General features: G+C 39.1%; 1 protein-coding gene across 1 annotated transcript in view; it reads right to left on the bottom strand.

Annotated features, from left to right (window-relative positions):
- Positions 1-20,694, bottom strand: part of Polr3B (RNA polymerase III subunit RpIII128) — a 127,091-nt gene that overhangs the window by 14,566 nt on the left and 91,831 nt on the right. The window contains exons 17-19 of the mRNA XM_083140491.1: positions 17,617-17,781; positions 13,160-13,290; positions 8,685-8,848 (exon numbers count right to left, since the gene is read on the bottom strand). Of these exons, the coding sequence (XP_082996617.1) occupies positions 8,685-8,848; positions 13,160-13,290; positions 17,617-17,781 (460 nt within the window). The remainder of the gene's footprint in view (positions 1-8,684; positions 8,849-13,159; positions 13,291-17,616; positions 17,782-20,694) is intronic.

The raw sequence follows: 20,694 nt of genomic DNA, 5'->3' as shown, positions 1-20,694 counted from the left end.
GTATGGTTTTGTTAAGTACCAATATTATCTTCTATGAAATTCACTTAATTTCTCTATTCTCTATGATTTGAATTCAAACTGCAAAATAGTGAATTTGGAAAATTATTACAATTCACAAGCTAGGAAAGGATTACGGAATTTTGTCATACGCATTAAGTTTAAAATAAAATACTTGATTATTTTTAAAATTACGACTAAATGAGATTAGAGTGAAGAGTGATTGATTAAGAAACACATTTTGTAATTTATCAGTCTCCTTATAAATTCTCGGCATCATATGTTGATATTTCCACTGAGGTCTGGAACCCTCTGCTTGCAAGAACCATGAGTGCGGACTACTTTTTCAATGCATAAAGCTACTTCTCCCTTCTCTGTAAAGCAAACGACTTAACTCTTGCATATAAGTGAAACAATTGGATCGAACAAAATGAAGTGTCACATTTCCTTACATTATCAACGGGATTTCTGCTTCAGTACAGTATATCCAAGTGAAGTACTGTGAAACTGACAACATGCACTTATACCATTATTGCTGACAAAAAGGGTATGTAGGTATTAGAAATTTAACGCAAGGAATTTATAGAATTGCATTGTATAGGTACCTGATTTAGCTAACCACACATTAAAACAGGAACACACTAATAATAAAAGCTTCTTAAAGTTCATATACGAGGGGCATCCTGAAAAAAGCTCCAATGGTGCCTATACGCAGCACTAGTGGTCAGAAATAGACACACACACACATGCATGCAGGAAAAAGTGGCATGTAGCTGTAATCTGGTACAGTTGCAATGCAGCCGTTTTAGGACAGTTCTAGGTTAAAGATTGCAGCTGTCATACAGTCTCCCAGCGACTGCGATGTAGCCTACATTGCACGCTCAGAATTTGGCACAGAGCCACCAGCAATTGTGTGAGGTGTGCAGAACGGACGTCGTGAGTGATAGTATGGTCAGACGATGGTGCAGACAATTCACGGAAAGCCAATCGAATGTGCACAACCCCATACAGCTGATTACACATTGGCCCTTTGCATCACTTCAGGTGAGAGAGCTTGGACTACTCCCTGTACAGCCCTGGCCTTGAATGTGACTTTCATCTCTTTGTTCAACTGAAGAGGTTTCTGGCAGGACAAGGATTTGACAGCTACACTGAAGCAGAAATAGTTCCAGACTTTGCTGTCAGACACATATGCCACGGGCATAAAAAATTTAGTGCCATGCTACGACAAATGCCACAACAACGGTGGTGATTATGCCGAAAATTAGGTTAGGACTCGCTGTTACTAATGCAGTAAATTACAATTGATATTCTTGTTTCATTTATGCCTAATCGGTAGGGACCTTGATATTTTGTTATTTTTTTCAAATAGGTGTATTTTCTTATTTTTTACAATATACGGTGTTATTTTTCCCAAAATTCACATTTTCATTTTAGCGCATTTTCTGGCAAATATCTGAAATCATACCTTCGTGGTGTTTTTAAACTACTGTTTCAAATTGTAACTCACATGGCTTACGCCTCTTCGTGAGAGTTTGATATCTTGAAAGTTGTTTTGGGAAAGTTATTTTCCATACCCCTTTTTTAATTTTAAGGTAAGGATTTTAGATAATGGAATTTTCCCCGTATATACTGAAGGGTGCATAATGACCATAAATGGCGACGCACCCAAAAAATTAAAATCAATCAATCTCACGTGACAGATACTGATATATTATGGCACCAAAAATTGGTATTATCTTTTTTTGACTTCTTAGTGTTACGTTTCCCAAAATTCACGTTTCTGTTTTAGAACATTTATCTGCCAAATATACCGAAACTTAATACTCCATTGTGCTTTTAAACTATTATTTTAAATTGTAGGTCACATGGTCTAGGTATTTTCGTGACAGTTTCATATGTTGGAACAGATTTTTGAGGTAATAAAAGTAAAGTGCTCCGCTGCACTTTTCAATGAAGGTGTCTAGGGGTGTGGGGTTAGGGCACCACACTTTCTTGATCACGGCTGAAGATGGGGCTGATGTGATCAGCACCACGCTCCTGGCTACCTTTATCCCTAGAAGTTCCCTCAAGCTTCATATGATGCTGGGTGGGTGCCGGAGCAGTTTGAATAGGTGGAAAACATCCCGGTTCTCCCCTGCAGGGGATCGACTCCGGCTCTCTTGCATAGCAGTCAGACGCCCTAACAACTGAGCTCCATTATTACTCGCTCGACAAATGCCAATGATGCGCACTTCGCTTGGTAATTCAAAACATATCTCGTGCGACAAATACTGAAGATGTGGCTCCCGTGTGACGGTAGATACGCACTCGAACTCCTGTTAGAACCCTGCCACTTTGCTCTGTGATGCAAATTGTTTTGATAGAAGTTGAAAAAATCGTGGGAAATGCATGATATAATGTGTCTGTCGGAATTATTCCATGTACGTATAACTATAGTTTAGTCTTGAGTAAAATGTTGGAAATCTTGCATGTTCTATGTACACAAACATGGCCTAGAAAAGACAAGAATGTTGGATTTCATGGAATTTGTCGTTGTTTTAGGACATTTCTTTTAAACAAAATCGCTAAAAACGCCAACAATTCGCATTATTTCGATATTTCGAATGGGCGAAAAATGTGTCCAGACATCACTGCACATTCCTAAACATAATATCGCAGCAATTACCATTTTTCACGGTTTTGGTGTTCCCTAATAATCGGAAATCACTTTCTGGGCACCCCTCATATAAATCAATAGATGGAAAGTGAAAATTTAGCAGGTCTGGCAGAGAAAAGTCAATTCTTGAAGAGAGTGATTTGCTTTTATGATTGAATGGTTCGAGTAAATATGATATTAAAATATTCAATACGTTATTTATTATTAGTATTTTATTTCATAATATTTGACATTAACCTGACTCAGTGAGAGATTAATGACCATCTCTCATGAGTTTAAACAGACAGGACAGAGAGTGGCATTAATGTCATTGCAATACTAGTGTTGCAGTAAATTTGAGGTTGGGAGCATGCACTTGCCAATTTTTATAACGTTAGCCAATGCAGATTTATGTTTCACTTTTTCGTGATAGTATTCAATATATATCCAGTTTTGTTGGATTCTTCTTGATATCTAAGAATAGTGCAATGTCATTGTAAACTTGTGCGAAACCAGTAATACCTCAGGATGATGAAAGATATTCTTCATAAGCACTGCTGCATTAAATAAGGTGAAGTGATCCAGAAGAGTAATAAAATTCCAGCAGCATATTTGCAGTCTAAAACTCTTCTTGTTTATGTATGCGATTTTTGTTGGATGTTGCAGTCCATGAGATACTTTGTCAGGTGGCGATATTCAACAAAAATCGTATTATCAATGGCACCTATTTGTTTCCATGTTCCTTCAGTTTGCCCAACAGAATGCCTTACTAAGACGTCTGACAACTATCGGATGGCGCCACCCGCTCTTATCCGCTCCATCTGTTGACACGTCCCCTTACTACTCCCATAATCACAAGAAAAAATGATAATTCAATGCATTTTCCACGTAATATTTAGAGGCTTAACCTTTACTCCCCCGATGATACCATATGGTATTCAACTTGTATGTCACCCAGGAACCTGAAACATGTTTCAGTCTCTTTGGAAACGTCCATTCTTTGAAGAGAATACAGTCAACTCTCGATTCTACGACCCCGGGTATAACGACCCTCTCGAAGTAACGACCCTTTTCCCGGGAACCGTGGAAAATTTAGAAAAAGATAGAAAAATTTGAAAAAAAAAGTTGAAAAATTGAAGGAAATCGGCTGAAAAATGCATTGTTCTTTTCCCCACTCATTTCCTTCACGAGCGCTCTACCGCTCACAGTTGGGTCTGAACTAAAAATAGACACCACCACACCATGCTTGAGTGATATCCAATAGCACTTGACCTCTGCCCTCCCCTCCCTCAAGCGCACCAATGTTACCCCGCACCCGACGGCCGCTACCCAACGTGCCAGGCTTGTTTTGCCACGCTTTCTCTTGGATACGCGAGAAGAGATCGAATGTGCTTGGATGTTATTTTAAATCGACCTTTTGTTTCCTTGTCCTAAGAGCTGCTGAAAACTCGCGGGGGAGGGTGGGAGCAGCCCGAAATGACTGCTGGACTTGCAGTCTTTGCCAATGTGTATGGCAGGTCAAGCTCTCTCATCGATAAATACACCACCTTGAGAGATAAGATCGCAGGAATGTTCGAAAATACAGATGTGTGGCGCCTGTAAGTCTGGCCCATCTGTCCAGTTCAGCAGGTTCCCGTGAGTGAGCAACTCTCGGCCTTGTAGCCGACAACTTCCGGTAACCCCTTTCATTCAAAATGTGTTCTTTGTTCCCTGCAACACTTCATAAAAAAGCGAAACTGTTAGAGATAATCAAAACCACATAGGTGAACTAAAGATCGTCAACCCGCTTAATGCGTTGTCATCCAGGTTTCCACAAAAGTTTACTTCGATCTTACGTGCATCATAACTCCCGTTTTCCACTTCATATGTTTTCCTAATTGTGTCGATGTCGTAATATCTGCTAAAAAAGTGTTCCGTTGGCTTACTGACTTCTCCCTCTTTTCCTGTCAGGAAACTTGGGGGGGGGGGGGGGGGGTTGCGATGCAGATTGTTTCAGCCACGATTTTCTTGCTGATGCGGGCTGATTACAGGCAAGGGTGGAAAAGGACCCATCCCTCTTCCTTTCATTTGACGTCTAAAATGGGGCAACCAGTTCTGGATATATTCTTGAAAACGAACAAAAACCATAGAACAAGTAAAACAAAAAGGGACCCCCCCTTTCCCCAGCTCATTCTCCGCCACTGGTGTGCACGGCAATGTTGATAATTGCAGAATTCAGTTGTTTTTTTAATTTATTTATTATATATTTTTTTAATGCTGTTGTCTGCATAGGAAATATTGACCGTATTATTGTCTGTTGCGGTAAAACGGTAAAACATAAAGTCATTTCTTTCTTCTTTACACTGTAGTTAAAAGTTCACAGTTGCGTTATCTTTAAAATGCTGGGACTTTTCTCTTCCGCCACCTGTTGCTCGAACTTCCAGCGGGTCTCTCTGTTTTTAGGATGCAGCTGGCGCCAGTGTTTTGTCTAGCGTCTGCTAAGCTCTTGCTTACAGATAACAGCGATGACTCATCCAGCGCCGAAGAAAAAAGTTATTGTTTTGAATCTCGCAAAGCTGTTTTGATTTGACCATAACGAAATTCGATCTCCAGAAAGCAAAACAAGAGTTAAAATAACTTCATGTTCTGCGCCTTCTGATAAGCACAACTGTAAATTTAATTTACCTTTCTTCAGAACCATTCATATGGAGGAAAAAAAAAAAGTGTGTTCAATGTAGGAATGGTCGCTGAGACTGATTAAAAAGACATTATTCAAGGGGAAAACGTTTGGAGGGGTGGGTGTTTGACATCGAGAATACTGCTAAATCCAACATTAAATGGTCGATTAACGTGAGAGTAAATAACAATCTACCATTTTGATATGTGAAAATGCGCAGTTTCATAAAGCTTGTTTTCAGTTCATTTTATGCTGATGGGCTAATCGGGACTAAATATACAGTTTAAAGTGAAATTCAATTCCAAACCAGAATGATTATCAACTGCCACGTTGTTTAATGACCTGTCCTACAATACGCTTTGGGTGAAAATAGATCGCAAGTTGCGCATTTCCTTTTTCACGCTGGATTACAATGCAAGTCAAGGAAGGAGTTTGGACTGCTCCCTTGAATGGGGAAGGAGGGTTGAATGAAGTTGGTTGAAGCGAAGAAAAGTGACTTTTTTTTTAGGATGTATTTTACACAGCCGAACCAGAATGAAAATTACAGCCCTGTCTTTATTTTTTTTGTCTGGTACCTAGAGAGGTTGTGTTGTTTCTCCCGAGAGATCTAATCTTACCAGTTAATCTTGTAACAGACAATGAATGCTCCAGTAAACCCGTATAAAATCCAACATTCATTCTGCCCGATTATCTCCCGACTTTTGCTGGCACCAGTCTGACTGGTGTCAAGATTCTTCGAGTTTCGCTTGCAATAAGCGAGAGATTGTTTTCCTTTCCATAGGTCTCAGTGGAAACGGGTTTCTCATTAACTAGAATTGTAAGAATTTCCTGGAAAAGCAACGACTGTGCACAATTGAAACAAAGTAACATTATTTTAAATTCTCTATGGTGAAAACTTTTTCATGTTCTATTTTCCTTCTCATAACACGCATCCTGTGCATAACAGGTTGTATAACTACCAGGATAAATGGTGTTACCATCTCAGGCATCTTTGTGTCCGTTTGAGCTCCCTTTAAGCTGAAAATTGGTGCAAATTCCTATAACGACCCCTTCGAAATAACGACCCTTTTCCCGGGAACTGTGAAAGGTCGTTGAATCGAGAGTTGACTGTACTAAGGTTTGCACCTTCTCCCCAAAATAGCGGGAGAAGAGGGGTCAAACTAAAGGTTTTTATGTTGGGTTTTTTCCATTGAAATTCGGTGGTCGCGCCCCTAAACCCCCCTTCCTTGGTTCGGCGTTCTGAATTGTACACGGTTGCATGCTATGATGTTTTAGCTGCAGAACAAAACTTACCCGAAGTAGATTTCTCCCATACTGCCAGAGTTATAACAATTTTCCTCCAAAAATGCAAATTACCTATTTTTCGTAAAAAAAAAAAATATCACATTTTGGCTTATTACTCAACTTGTATGGCACCCAAGAACATGAAACATATTTCATTCTCTTGAGAAATGTCCACTCTTTGAAAAGAATACTAAAGTTCGCGCAATCTTCCCAAATAGCGGGAAAAGAGGGGTCAAACTCCAGATTTTTTTTCATTGAAATTCGGTGGTCGCGCCCCCAAACCCTCCTTCCTCGGTTCGGCGTTCTGAATTGTACACGGTTGCATGCTATGATGTTCTAGCTGCAAAACAAAACTTATCCGAAGTAGATTTCTTCCATAGTGCCCGAGTTGTAACAATTTTTCTCCAAAAATGCAAATTACCTATTTTTCGTAAAAAAAAAATTCACATTTTGGCTTATTATTCAACTTGTATGGAACCCAAGAACATGTTTCATTCTCTTGAGAAATGTCCATTCTTTGAAAAGAATACTAAAGTTCGCGCCTTCTTCCAAAAATAGCAGGAGAAGAGGGGGGCAAACTACAGATTTTTAAGTTTTTCTTTCGAAATTCGGGAGACGTGCCCCCCCCCCCCCCCAAGCCCACGCTTCCTCGGTCCGGTGTTCTGAATTGTACACGGTTGCATACGCTGATGTGTTAGCTGCAAAAAAAAGTTATCTGAAGTAGATTGCTCCCATAGTGCCAAAGTTATAACAATTTTCCTCCAAAGAGAGTTCGAATTTAAAATTACCGCCGAGAAGCCCGGGCGAGAGAAATTTCTCTCTCTCTCTCTCTCTCTCTCCTCCTGCCATCACTGGTTTCTTGCGCCGTGGTTGTGTTGCGCATAAAAGGGGTCTAAAAGTTGAGGCCAAAACTTACGAACGAGATTTCCTGTTCCCGTGCAGAGTTCCATAACGATATCTTTAAATAAATAAATAAAAAATAAAAAAAAGTCAATGAAGACGAAATTCCCTGACATTTCCCTGACTTTTTTTGACACCTCAAAATTTCCTTACTTTTTCCGGTTTCCCAGGTCTGTCGCCACCCTGACCGATATAAAATTTACCGATACCGATATTCTACCGATCCGATATAAAATTAGAAATGGTCCTTGAAGAACCTGAAAGGTTCATTGACTCCTTAATAAATGTATTTTGAGGTGACTGCAGTGAAAAAGAAATTGCATATTTAGACATCTATTTTTTTTAGAAATTAAGGGCATGAAGATTATCCATAAAAATTACAACAAAATGTTAGAATTTTGCACTAAATTATAAGATATTTATCGATATATCGGATCGGTAAAATAATCGGTAATTTTACCAATAAACCGATACACCGATATGCCTATATCGGCCGATACCGATAGAGTACCGATTAATTGGTCCCATCCCTATATTAAGCTATTATGGTATTTAATTTGATGGACAGCTTGATAAACAACCCCAGTTGGATATCAGCTGTATCTGGGATATTATCCATTGCGGCATTCATTGTATCTTGACCAGCAGGAGCCCCAACACTTGAGGAGGGGGGGAGGGGGTCTGGGAGCCGTCACTCCTCGCTAAGTTTTTTCTCTTGCTGGGATCCTCTAGAGTTTCTGTGGATCGTTTCCTTTTATTGTTCATCGTATTACACATGAGTAAGTGCAAACCGGACCAGTCCGAAACCGGGCCTCCTATTACAAATGAGGGAGTGTCATTCTGTTGTTTTTAGACTTTGGGGTGTTTGATGCTTTGAGCCCCCTTCTTGGGGCATTCGCAGTTTTTTACCTTTAGTAAAATTCAAAATTTATCATTCTGGTTCAATAACCCGTATCTCATAACAGCACACGGCTGTTTTGCTGAGTGTTCAAAGTGCTTCACGTTAGGACACACTAACACTCACATATACTCATACCCAGTACACTGAAACACATAAGTAGCTGTTATCTCGGAACGACAAGGCGCAGAAATGCAGAGGTCGCGCACATACGTCTGCTTCCTAGAAGCAATACTGGATGATCACAGATAATACTACTTATTTTCTCTTACCAATAATGGGAATGTAACAGCATGAATGTAAAATCTTACCTTGCACCATAGCCTATCAAGCAGTCCCTTTCCATCTCACCAAGTCGAAGGCCACCCTCTCGAGATCTTCCTTCCGTTGGCTGTCGAGTGAGCACTGCACGAGGACCTCTTGCTCGTGCATGCATCTTGTCTAAGACCATATGTTTCAGCTTTTGGTAATAAACCTATGAACATCAAAGAGAAATATCAGCATGGACTACTGTATAAAAAAATATGTTTATTCTTTATTGAAATTCTGTCCATTTCAACAGAATTAGAAGTCATGGTTATTTCTTACCTCATGCCAATAACAAAAGAATTGAAATATTTATAAAATTAAGCATGTATTCACATTGATCAATAAAAACAATTTTTTTTATTGCATTAAAAAATGAAATATATGCAAAAAACATGTAGCAAAATATGGTGAAATACAGTGGAACCACAATTTTACATTCTTCGATTTTACATTATCCCACATTATACATTCAATTTTGATGGTCCCAACATGACAAAATGTTAAGAAATTTTCCTCAGATTTACATTTTCCTGCATTTTAAGTTTTTTTTACAGCTTGGTCCCCTGAAAAACGTAAAATCGACGTTCCACTGTATTTATTTAAATACGTAACTTTCAAAGAACATATTTACTGACCATTAAACTGACATTCTCAATTTTTGATCTCTCATCAAGTGTGAAAACTTTTTCTGGATTAACTCATAAAATATGTGAATGAATGTGTAGAGAAATATGGTAAAATATAAATTTAAATATGGTACTTTCAAAAAGCATATTTATTGAGCATTACTACTCACATTCTCAATTTTTGATACAACTAAATGCTCTTATGTTTCAGGGAATGAAAAACACAGTAGCAAATTAATGTACTGGAAGAAAATACTTACTTATCTGCAAAATGAAATTCTATTAATTTTGGTATACACTCCCAGCACTTATCCAAGAACAGTGGAAAGTGATAAGACACATAATGAAAGGAACTTCAATAAATCACTTAGGCAGATCAGCAAGAACAGTGGAACATTAAGTTTACATTTTTCCACATTATACGTGGGTTGTAAATAAAGTAGTGGCAACACTGTCAGTTTGGGCCCATGTGATGTGTGGAGTGCCAAAAGTGGTCGGGTACAGCGAGTGCTGTGGTGTATGTACGACGTTGAAATGAACACCATTTTCTGTACTGCTCTAAAACATGTTTACAAAGATAGAACATTGATTGTGGATCAAAATCCACGTTTGATCATGGCAAAAATGCACAAGATGTGATTAAAACTTGCACGAAGGCTGAAGCAACAATAACTGGCCTAGCCTGATGGTTGCACAATGGTGACAATATTGAGAACTGAGGATGATGAAATTTTCTTCATGTTGAGGTTGTTCTCACGGACGCATCGCAACCTCCTAAAGAAATACACTTACGCATTATGCAACCATCAGATACGGCTAATACAGATCAGATACATCCAATAATACACAATGTGTCCTATAATTTTCCGGACTAGGATGAGAAAACAGGAACTGCATACGCAATGACACTATTGGGTGTACATTATTCAAAATACATTCACTGTGCTTCAATACACTGAATGCAACACTCATACAGCTTCTCAAAACAGTTCTGGAAGTCTTCGATAGGAATAGTGTTGAGATAGTCGAATAGTGTTGAGATAGTCGGTCGAAGCTCTTTGAATGTCTGCAACAGCATCGAACTTCATCTCGGCTTCTGTTCCAGCCTCATAAGGCTCTTCGAGGGCGAGGCTGAGGCCAAGGATATTGGCGGTCTTTTGATTGGTCGACAAGCCTTCTTTCCTCGTTGTTTCCTGTTTTCTGTTGCTGGCTGCCAGAGCAGTACCGACCTGACCCGAGAAGCGATACGAGCTGATAGCGAGGTAGCAGGAGAGTGCAGCGGAGACAGAGACGTCAAGCTGTGGGTTTTGATTGACCCAGCTGGTTTCACAGTGCAATGCCTTAAGTCTAAAATAGTGGATTTATTCCACCGTTTTGATGTGTTTATCTTGGAGCACATTGTTTCATTGGTTTAAATATTTTTATAGGTTTTTGTGTATGTGTATTTTTTCGTAAATTACTGCCCAACACTCCGTAATGTGAAATGGTGGAATAATGTCCCAGATTAGGTTAAGTACATAGCATGTAAGATCCATGAACGTATAAAGGTGAAAAATAATCCATTTCAAATATAACCAGGATTCGAACCCAAAGATTTTCATTTCATGCCAGTGACTTATAATATATTTTTGTTGAGAATGCCAGCTTTTTAGATTAGAGACTAATGGTCAAGAAAAGGATAGTTTTTGACATTGCTTGTTCATAGAGGAATGCTACTGATAAAAGGGAGAGTTGAAGAAAAACTGGTTTGGTACGTTTGATTAATTTTCCCATTTTTGGTCCTCAAAATTGTAAAATTGGAGTTACATGTGCTATTAACTTTTTTTTTTATATATGAAGAAGTTGTAATAAATCAGAAAGGTTGAAAATACTGCTGGCATCTTATTTAACATTGTTTGTAAGAGTTATAACAGTAAGTGTCAAAATGTGTACCCCTTTTGCCAAATTACGTCAGTGTCATACTGTTTTAGCGTAATTCCCTTTCCTGATTAGAATACATTGGTGTTCCAAAACATTTTCGATCATCGGAAAAACTTGTGCCCCAGAAACGGTACGTAAAGATTGGACTTCTTTGTTTAGGATTCCAACCTGTCACCCTAGGACCATGTTACTGGGGTAGGAAACATGCCCGAAAACTCAACATAACAGGGGGATGTACAGCCTCAGTCCTTTGTGTGCAAAAAGTGTATCAGTTTGGTAGTCAAAAGGTTGTTGGTTTGAGTGGAGCAGGTGGTTGCCCATGATTTGGCCAGTGCCTTAGTCAACTCCATGAGAATAAAAGGGCAAGGTTGTTACAGATAGAAATGGTAGCAGAGTGTGGTTTCGATCCATGGACCTTTGGGTTATGGGCCCAGCACGCTACTCATTTTTATGTCCTCAAAATTGTAAAATTGGAGTTACATGTGTTATTAACTGTTGTTATAGATAAAAAAGTTGTAATAAATAAAAAAGGTTGAAAAAATAATAAAAAATCATTCCTCTCAGTAACAACCTTGCTTTGTATTCTTAAGGAGTAGACTTGGGTGCAGGCTAAACTATGACGACCACCTGGTCCACCCAAACCAATAGCCTTTCGGGTTACTCAGATGATACACTTCTCTTCAATAAGGACCAAGGTGCACACCCCCTGTTATATTGTGTTTCGGGCATGTTTCCTACCCTAGTAACAATGTACTTGCAAAATAAAGAGTGTGGCTTCCGAGATGTGGTATGATTGGGCCACAGGTTCGAATCCTAAACAAATAAATCCAATTTTTACATACAGTTTCTAGGGCATAAGTTTATCCGATGGTTGAAAATGTTTTGCAACACCAACGTATTCTAACCAGGAAAGGGAATTATGCTAAAACAGTATCACACAACATCAAAACGGTAGAATAAATCCACTATGTTAGACTTAAGGCATTGCACTGTGAAACCAGCTGGGGCAATCAAAACCCACAGCTCGATGTGTCTGCCTCCGCTGCGCTCTCCTGCTACCTCGCTATCAGCTCGTATCACCTCTCGGGTCAGGTCTGTACTGCTAAGGCAGCCAGCAACAAAAAACAGGAAACAACGAGGAAAGAAGGCTTGTCGACCACACAATGTCTTTCGTTAGAAAATAGGCTTTTGCTTAAATCCACAACAGGTGGATCGAAAATATTGAGAGCAGAGTACAGAAAGGAGGTGGAGGGGGGGGGGGGAGAGAGGAGCTTGTGGGGAATTTATAAAATTAATTCACCACAGATCACAATCAATGGCACACTATCCAAGGTACATCATGTATGAATTAGGTAAATATCTACATGGTATATTTTATATTAGAGCTCATTTTGTTGGGCCGGTTCTATAAGAATCACTCTGTATGATTTGCCCCAATTTTCACCTCCTCAATGGTTTGTGTCTGTTTTAGAAAAATAAAACTTCAGGTGTAGATTCCATATTGGTATACACATGAACTGAAATCAACAATAACTTTTTTTTGTGAGTTCTTAGCAGCTGATAACCAATAATAAAATATAAAACACAGAAAAAATACAAGTAATGTATTAAAATTCCTAGTTTCATGAGACCAGGAGGAAATGGAGCAAATGGTTTGAAATCCTTCTCGGTTTCCTTCTTGATGATGGTAAGAAGCCGACAAAACATTGGAATTTTCATATTTTGGGTAATAAAAGACATGACAGCAAATTAATACATTAAAAGGAAGTACACACTTATTCACAAAACTATTTTCTCTCGTGCTCCATTAACTTCAGTGGCCTCTGCCACCGAACAGACTCAATTTCTTGCTTCACAGCAATTTTACACTTCAAAGGATACAAGAGCACAGAACCTGGTAAAGAATTTTTAAATACATTTTGAGAACTTACTGGTCCAAAATAAATGTAGGCTGTGAGAGGTTCTCCTGTGATTCCAGAATACAACATGTCCTTTCCTTGGTAATTGAAACCATTTCGGATAAGCTCTTCTGACACATCCTTAACCTTGGAGCCTCCAAATGCTGAAATCCAATATTTTCAATTAATATTTTAGCATGGGATACATTTATAAAAACACAATCTATGAACAGTGTCAGTGATACAATCTTCGAGATACTTATGCAGAAGTGAATAAGGAGTGCACTATACTTTCCAGTACATAAGGTTCAATGCTACTTGATTTTGCACTAACGAGAATTTAACAATCAAAAACAACAAAACAAATAAACTAAATGATGTGGAACCTGGGAAAATTTTACAACAATTGGCTATGCTGGGACCACGAAGGTGAAATGTGTAAATGTGAAAATGTAAAATCCAGGAACATAACATTGAGGTTTGATTGTATTAATAATAGTAGTAATAATAATAATAATAATAATACATATTTTATACACTGTGATGAATACTATAGAAATAGTAAGGTGGGAAAAAAAATAAAGTTTCAGTATGTTATGTTTTCCATTGCATGTACTGTTAATACCAGGTTAATATATTTTTGTTGGTGAATAAAGTTAGTGTTGCATTCGACAAACAATCCTTAATTATAGAATGACATTACAATGCCAATGATGTTTCATTTTATTTTTTATTCTATACATGGACATCAGGGCAATACGAAATGATCAAAATACTAAATTTGAAAATGCCCTTGTGTTACGAAGTTGTGGCCAACCTCACATACGCGTATAAAACAATTTTTGATTTGAAGAATATTTTCTGTCTGCACTAAATTGTTGACATCAATTTTAACATGTATGCAGTGGAACACCGATTTTACGTTTTTCAGGGGCCTGTAAATAAAAAATGTAAAATGCGGGAAACGTAGAAAGCTGGAAAGCATAGGGGAGGGGTGAAACTCAATTGTCAGTAAGAAACGACTTCACAATCGAATTTTAGGGGGTATATTGTGTCAAAAATAATTCAACAATGGTAAAGAAGTATGATTATGCATTTGTAAGGGAAAAAAGCAAGACCTGCTGTAAAAATCAGTGATGGATTAACGTGACCCACTTTCGAGGGTACGGACGGTGGATGACTGCTTTTATCTGCCGCCTATTAGGTTCAGTTTATGCTTTTGATTGTGTGGGATCTTCATTTACACTGTAAACTGGTAATTAGTTGCTAGTTTTAAAAGTATCAGGTAATTGGAGGGGGGGGGGTAATCATTTATAGTTGAAGGTCAGGCATCTTTATATACGGTAATCAAATTGTCCTGGATTTAGTTCACAGTGGAAACATGTAGAATGATTCAGATCTCACATTAGCTGCATGTGTGTCCAGTTCCGATCAGCCCAACTGCATAAACAACTGAAAACAAGCTTTGTCAAAGTTATGCATTTTTTGACATCACAATACGGGGAATTGTTATGACTGACGTGCCCATGATTTTGCATCTTTCCCTGCCTCTGATGACCCCATCAACCCTTCCTTTGGGCATGCCGCTGATTGTTGCTGATTGTTATTTACGTCCATATTAATCTATGATTTATTATTGGATTTAACAGTGTTGTTTCAGGGTTTTTTTTCCCCTCCCCGTTAAAGTTTAATATTTTGCGATTTATTTTCAACACGTGAATGATTAACAAGAAAAGTATTGAGTATATTATTTTTAGCATCGTGTGCATTTCCTTCCTACACTGTTCTGCGAGTTCAAGATGTTTATCAGAAGGCAAAACAAGAAAAAAATTAGCTGTCTTTTAACTCGTCGCTTTGTGTCTGGTGCTGGTGTTTCGTAATCTTCAAAAGCAAAACAACCTTCTGAGGCGAGATTCAAAACAATGCAGTTTTCCTTCCCTTTAGGATGGCTGAGTCATTGCTCTGGAGCCAGGACACAAAACGAAAACACTGGTGCCGGCTGCCAGCTGCTCGCTGCCTGCAGACACCGCACCGACCCGAGATAACAGGAGCAAGGGGAAGGGAATTAAGAAAAAGAAGAGAGAAACGGGCTGAATCGTGCACACCAGTGGTGGAATAATGAGCTCGTAGGGGGTGGGGGGGTGACTTTCCTTTTTACTTGTAGTACGCTATGTTCGTAGAATGTACGTATCGAGGAGCGACTGCTTAATTGTAAACTGCAGAGGAAAGAAGATGGGACGATATTTGCCTTTATGCTAATTGATTGTCTCTTCCACACGAGCAAGAAAGAGCAAATGTCCCCCCCCCCCCCGAAGGAAACGAGAAAAAGTGAAGGTAAAGTTCTCCGTGCACTTTGCATCATGCCGGGACGCATATATAGGGGTGTGTGGGAGGTGATGTGATCAGCACCATGCTTGGGCAGCCTTTACCCCCCAGGGTTTCCCCGAGGATAGGTGAGCTCCAGAGCCACATTATGAGGCAGCTTAGATCACCCACCCCGGGAATCAAACCCAGGTTTCCAGTGTGCCAGTCAGATGCCCTACTAACTAGGGGACCACGGCTTCCCAGCGAATAAGAAAAAGTAAATAAATATATGCTCTTTTGGCCCAAATAAGCATTTTAATGGTATTTAGATGTGCACTACATTTGACTGATCCCAGAGAATATTGCCACACCCCTCGTTTATCCACTCATTTTTCCTGACTCTGTCACTGTACAACACGGGAGTCACATAATCTGTATAAAAGAAACCGTTCTCTGCCCCACGCAGAATAAATAATACGTGTCCGAACTTTGCTTCCCCCTTCCCCCAAACAATTGATTTGACAAAAATATTTTTCAGTGAGTAAAATATTGCTCATCTGACCAAAGAAAAAAAAATAATCACTTTAGCTTATGCATTTTTAGCTTCATTCTGATGACCAAATGACATAGCATTCGCGAAAAAACTTCAGATCAAAAATAATTTAGTTAAATATAGACGATCCAATCGTATTTCCTTAGGAATCTAAAAGACTTCCCATTAAAGAAGTAGTGCAGTTCTTATTCAGTATCGGATAGCGGAGGTTGGCAAACCCTTTTTATTAACACTGCAGACAAGAAAAAAAGAAAAAAAAAATCACAAACAAGCCCGTCCCCACTTTTCTTTTTCGTTCCCATCATCTACGAAGGATTCTGTAAATCTGAGAGCAAAGAAGCAAATGGTGATCAAATCCTGTTGTCAATTTTGCACTCGGAGGGGGGAGGGCGAACATTTGTTTTGTCCAAATTCTAAGGAAGGCCCCATTTAGCGAGAATGGGTTTGGCAACAGTGTGCTTCTTGTCTGATCCTGAGGCAGAAAAGTCGGCCAATTCTATCTTTACCGGGAATGAAAAAAGTGCAGATTTCCCTTCCTGTCCGTCAAGGAAAGTGCGACAAATGCAAGTTGTACCCCGCCTCCCCCTTCCTTCCACCTTCCACTGACCATGACTCTTCCCTCCCTCCCTCCTCTCGCACGAAAGCCTAACATCTGGAAGTTCAAGGTCGTGTGTTGAATGAACCGGCTGCAAAAGCAAGAAAAAGAAGGGAGAAGTCTTGTAGTCAACAGAACAGGTTTCTGCCAAATTTTAAGACATCGTCACGGCTCGGAAGACGTATAAAGCGGGATATGGGAGTTAGAGCGAACGTAAGATCGAGGTGAACATCCTATTATTTAACACAGCCTTTTGCCGGGGGCCTGACTGGATGAACATATTAAGTGGGAACGGAAAATCGGGGTTCCACTGTATCTCATTTTCAAAGCTTTTTTGGACCTCAGATCTTTGAACCTCGGATAAGTGAAAGAATACTATTAAAGTGTATTCATGCACCACAAGACACATTTGCTCAGGGGCATGCCATTCCTTTGACAGGAAATCAGCCAATTTACATCTGATTCAGGTAGTGATAAGGACTGGTGAATTCTACATTCTGAGCATTGTCGCCATTCAGTATTATGAGATTCTTTTACTGCAAAAAATACCTAATACACTTCCATACACAAAAGGTGCATGATTGTTGACACCTTCCCAAGCATTATTATACCCAGTCTTACCAAAATAATCGGTAATTTTACCGATAAACCAATGCACTGATATGTATTGGCCGATACCGATAGAGTATGGATTAATTTGTTCCATCCCTAATTATATGTTCTATCATATTGGTGGCTGCTCCAAACACATTACGTGTCCAGGGACACTATCCTGAGGGCAGAGACAGAATTAGTCTCTGAAATGTAGGCACGTAGTAATTTAAAACAGTCCTTGAAAGTTCAAAAACTCAATATCTGACATATACTTAAATGTTTTTACTATTAGTTTCCACTACAATATTGGACTCCAGTTAGTGCAGAATTTTTCATATTTTATTATTATTCTGATTAACAACATACTATAATGTCTAAGATACACATGAAAGATAAAGAGGACCACATTGATTTCAGCACAACTGAGAGTAACCTAACACTTACCAGTTCCATAATGAAATTTGCCCTCCAGAACTCCTGCTTTCCCAGCCAGCAGCTCAATCAGCTTTCCAACTGTCATCCGGGAAGGAAAGCCATGGGGGTTCATGATCATGTCCGGGCAAATTCCCTGATCATTGAAAGGCATGTCTTCCTGTTCAACAATTAAACCTGCAAAATAGGAAAATACACACTTTACTTGTTCAATGTCAATTGAGTGGCACAAGAGTGTGACAAGGGTCAGTTCTTGTTTTTGTAACAACATGATTCACAAGTTTAATATGGACAATTATTTGTTCTTGCTTTTTGAACATAAGATACATTATTATGAAAATGAATTTTGAAAATTAAGTTTGGGACTTTATCCACTATCATAACACTGGATTATAACTTTTGTACCTGAAGCGTACTTAGTTTTTGTGTAAAAAATTTATTATCATGTCTCTATTGGTAAATTTCAGAGTGGTACATCATAGCCTTCACTACCTAAAAGAAATGAATTAATAAATTAGAGAAAAGAAATGGATGGTAAACTGAAACATTTCATTCATGCTGAAAAGGAAAGATACAGAATGTAATTCAAACACATACAGGGTGATTCATAATCCCCTCCAAGGTTTTAAAATGTTTATAGTACAAGAACTATACTGTACATGCAGCAAAAAGATTCATATCAGTACATAAATAGTCTCTTCAAGCTTACACTCATAATAGGTCACATCGCAAAATTGTAGATTTAGCCGCTAGGTGGTAGTATAACACAGTTAATGCAAACATGGCATGGGGATTTTGTACGAAATATCAAACAGAAGCACTTACAGACAAAACATTTTGTGCGTGGTTCAACAAGTTCAAGAAGACTGGCAGCCTGTGCGATGCAAAACAAATAGGCTGGGCAGGACCATTAGTTGAGAACTTAAACCTTGTGCGAGAAACCTTTGCCAGGAACCCTAAGAAGTCAACACATCGCATGAGTCAGGAATTGCAGATGCCACAGCTAACTGTGCACTGTATTCTATGCAAACATCTTCATGTGATTGATTGATTTTGTTTTTTACTGCACTTTTCTGCTACTTTTGGCTAATTGTGAAGATGACTGATCATGTGATGAAATTGATGAAGAGACACTCGCAGAGAATATCCATGACCAAGCTGGTATTCAAATCTGGGACTCCTGACGTCAGTATCATATGTGAAACCATACCAGATGCAGCTGTTGCAGGCAATGAGTCCCCAGGATCATAATAGTATTTTTGAAGTTCCGTCTGGATTTCCAAGAGGAGCAAGAGGAAGATGATTTGGCTGAGAAAGTGATTTTTAGTGACGAGCTCATGTTTCATCTGTTTGGAAAGGTGAACCCTGACATTGTAGGCATTTGGGGCATGGACAGGGGCAGCACCAGGGGATGCGAAGGGGTGCTTGCGTACTACTTAATTTTCTTCTGCACTCCCTTTTCATATCCTATTTTCAACCAAAAAAACTTAACTCTTCACAGAGGAAAAAGTTTGGAATAACCAAAATAGTTTCTTGCAACCAAATATTTGGTTAAACAAGCAAAAAACAAATTATATTCACCAGTACTAAATTTTCCTTAGTAATCGTGCACATGAACTAATAGTTACCAACAAATTTATTCAAAATTACCAACTGTAGTAAATGGTGCTATGTTCATTGTTTACAGTTACCAAATAGCTTAACCATACGTGTTCTAATTCAACCAAATCAGTTTTTTCTGTGTTGTGGTGTCATTTGTGAAAACCATGTCAGCTTATATTAAGTATTGAAGAGAGACCACTATTATTGCAGGCAAGGTATTGGTACTAATCTGAAAGGGAAGCCACACTTACTTCTTTGTACATGTTATCGTCAAAGCAAGGAAGCAAGAATTAATCTAGTCATTGGCATAATTTCAAAGAAGTCTACTAAAAGTTGATTGGTACTGTATTTGATATAGTGGCTAAAGCAGACATGCATGTTTGATTTTTTCTTTATTTTCATCATCACAACCCCTCAGCACCCCTAGATAATTGATCTTGGTGCCACCACTGGGTATGGAAAATGGTCATGTAGTGGTGCAACACAGCTGTCATTCCCCTAAAGTGAATGTGTTTTGTGCAGTTTCCTCATCCAAAGTGTATGGGCCATTCTTTTTGAGGGGGGGGAGGGAGGGAGAAAGAGTTAACTGTTACAGGTGTAGTGCACCTAGACATGCTGCAGCAGTATATAATGCTACAATATAGGAAGATAGCAAGGACTTCATTTTTCAACAAGGTGGGGTTTCCCCACATTTCCGTGCTTAATTTAGTACTGATATTCCTGGTTGCTGGACTGGACATGCTATTCGAGATGACTGTCCTCTTCTTCTGTGGCAGACATGCTCACCCAGGATGGCCACTCTAGAAACATGATAAAATTCAAGTATAATTCCCAGTTTTCAAGGTGAACTTTCCAAAAATTAAAGGCTACAAGCAGATGTTTTCTCTATTTCAACTTACCACCTACACACATAAATATATTAACAATACAGGGTGATTCAGAATTCCTATTACACACTTCTAGGGGTTGTAGAGGGGACTTAGTAGATCAAGTTTTGATCAGAAACCCATGTCCGGAAACGTACCATTTTGGTACTACACAGATGACAAGATTACATAATTTCACATCTCCCGCTTCATGGTAGGCAACCCACATTGACGGAGGCCAACGTCTTCAGTCACCTGATGTCATGTGTGCTGCTTCCAATGTCCCCTGTTTACAATCTCTTTACACAGCACATGTGGTTCCAACATGATGGCGCACCAGCACACTTTTCCCATGACGTCCGACAACATCTCAATCAAACATACGGGGTCAGGTGGATAGGTAGCGGTGGACCAACTCCTCGGCCACCACGATCGCCGGATCTAACTCCTCTTGACTTTTTCATATAGGGCCACATGAAGTGTCTTGTTTGTGGTGAGGTTGGAGGAAGACCTGTTTGCATGAGTTCTGGCTGCAGCAGACACGATTCAGCACATACCAGGTATTTTTTAGCATGTGTATGCAAACATCCTTCGGAGATACACTGTTTGCAATGAACTTCAG

The sequence above is a fragment of the Lepisma saccharinum genome, chromosome 18 (assembly GCF_977018435.1).
Source record: "Lepisma saccharinum chromosome 18, izLepSacc3.1, whole genome shotgun sequence".
NCBI classification, from domain to species: Eukaryota; Metazoa; Arthropoda; class Insecta; order Zygentoma; family Lepismatidae; genus Lepisma; species Lepisma saccharinum.
This window is presented reverse-complemented; position numbering and strand designations above follow the sequence as displayed.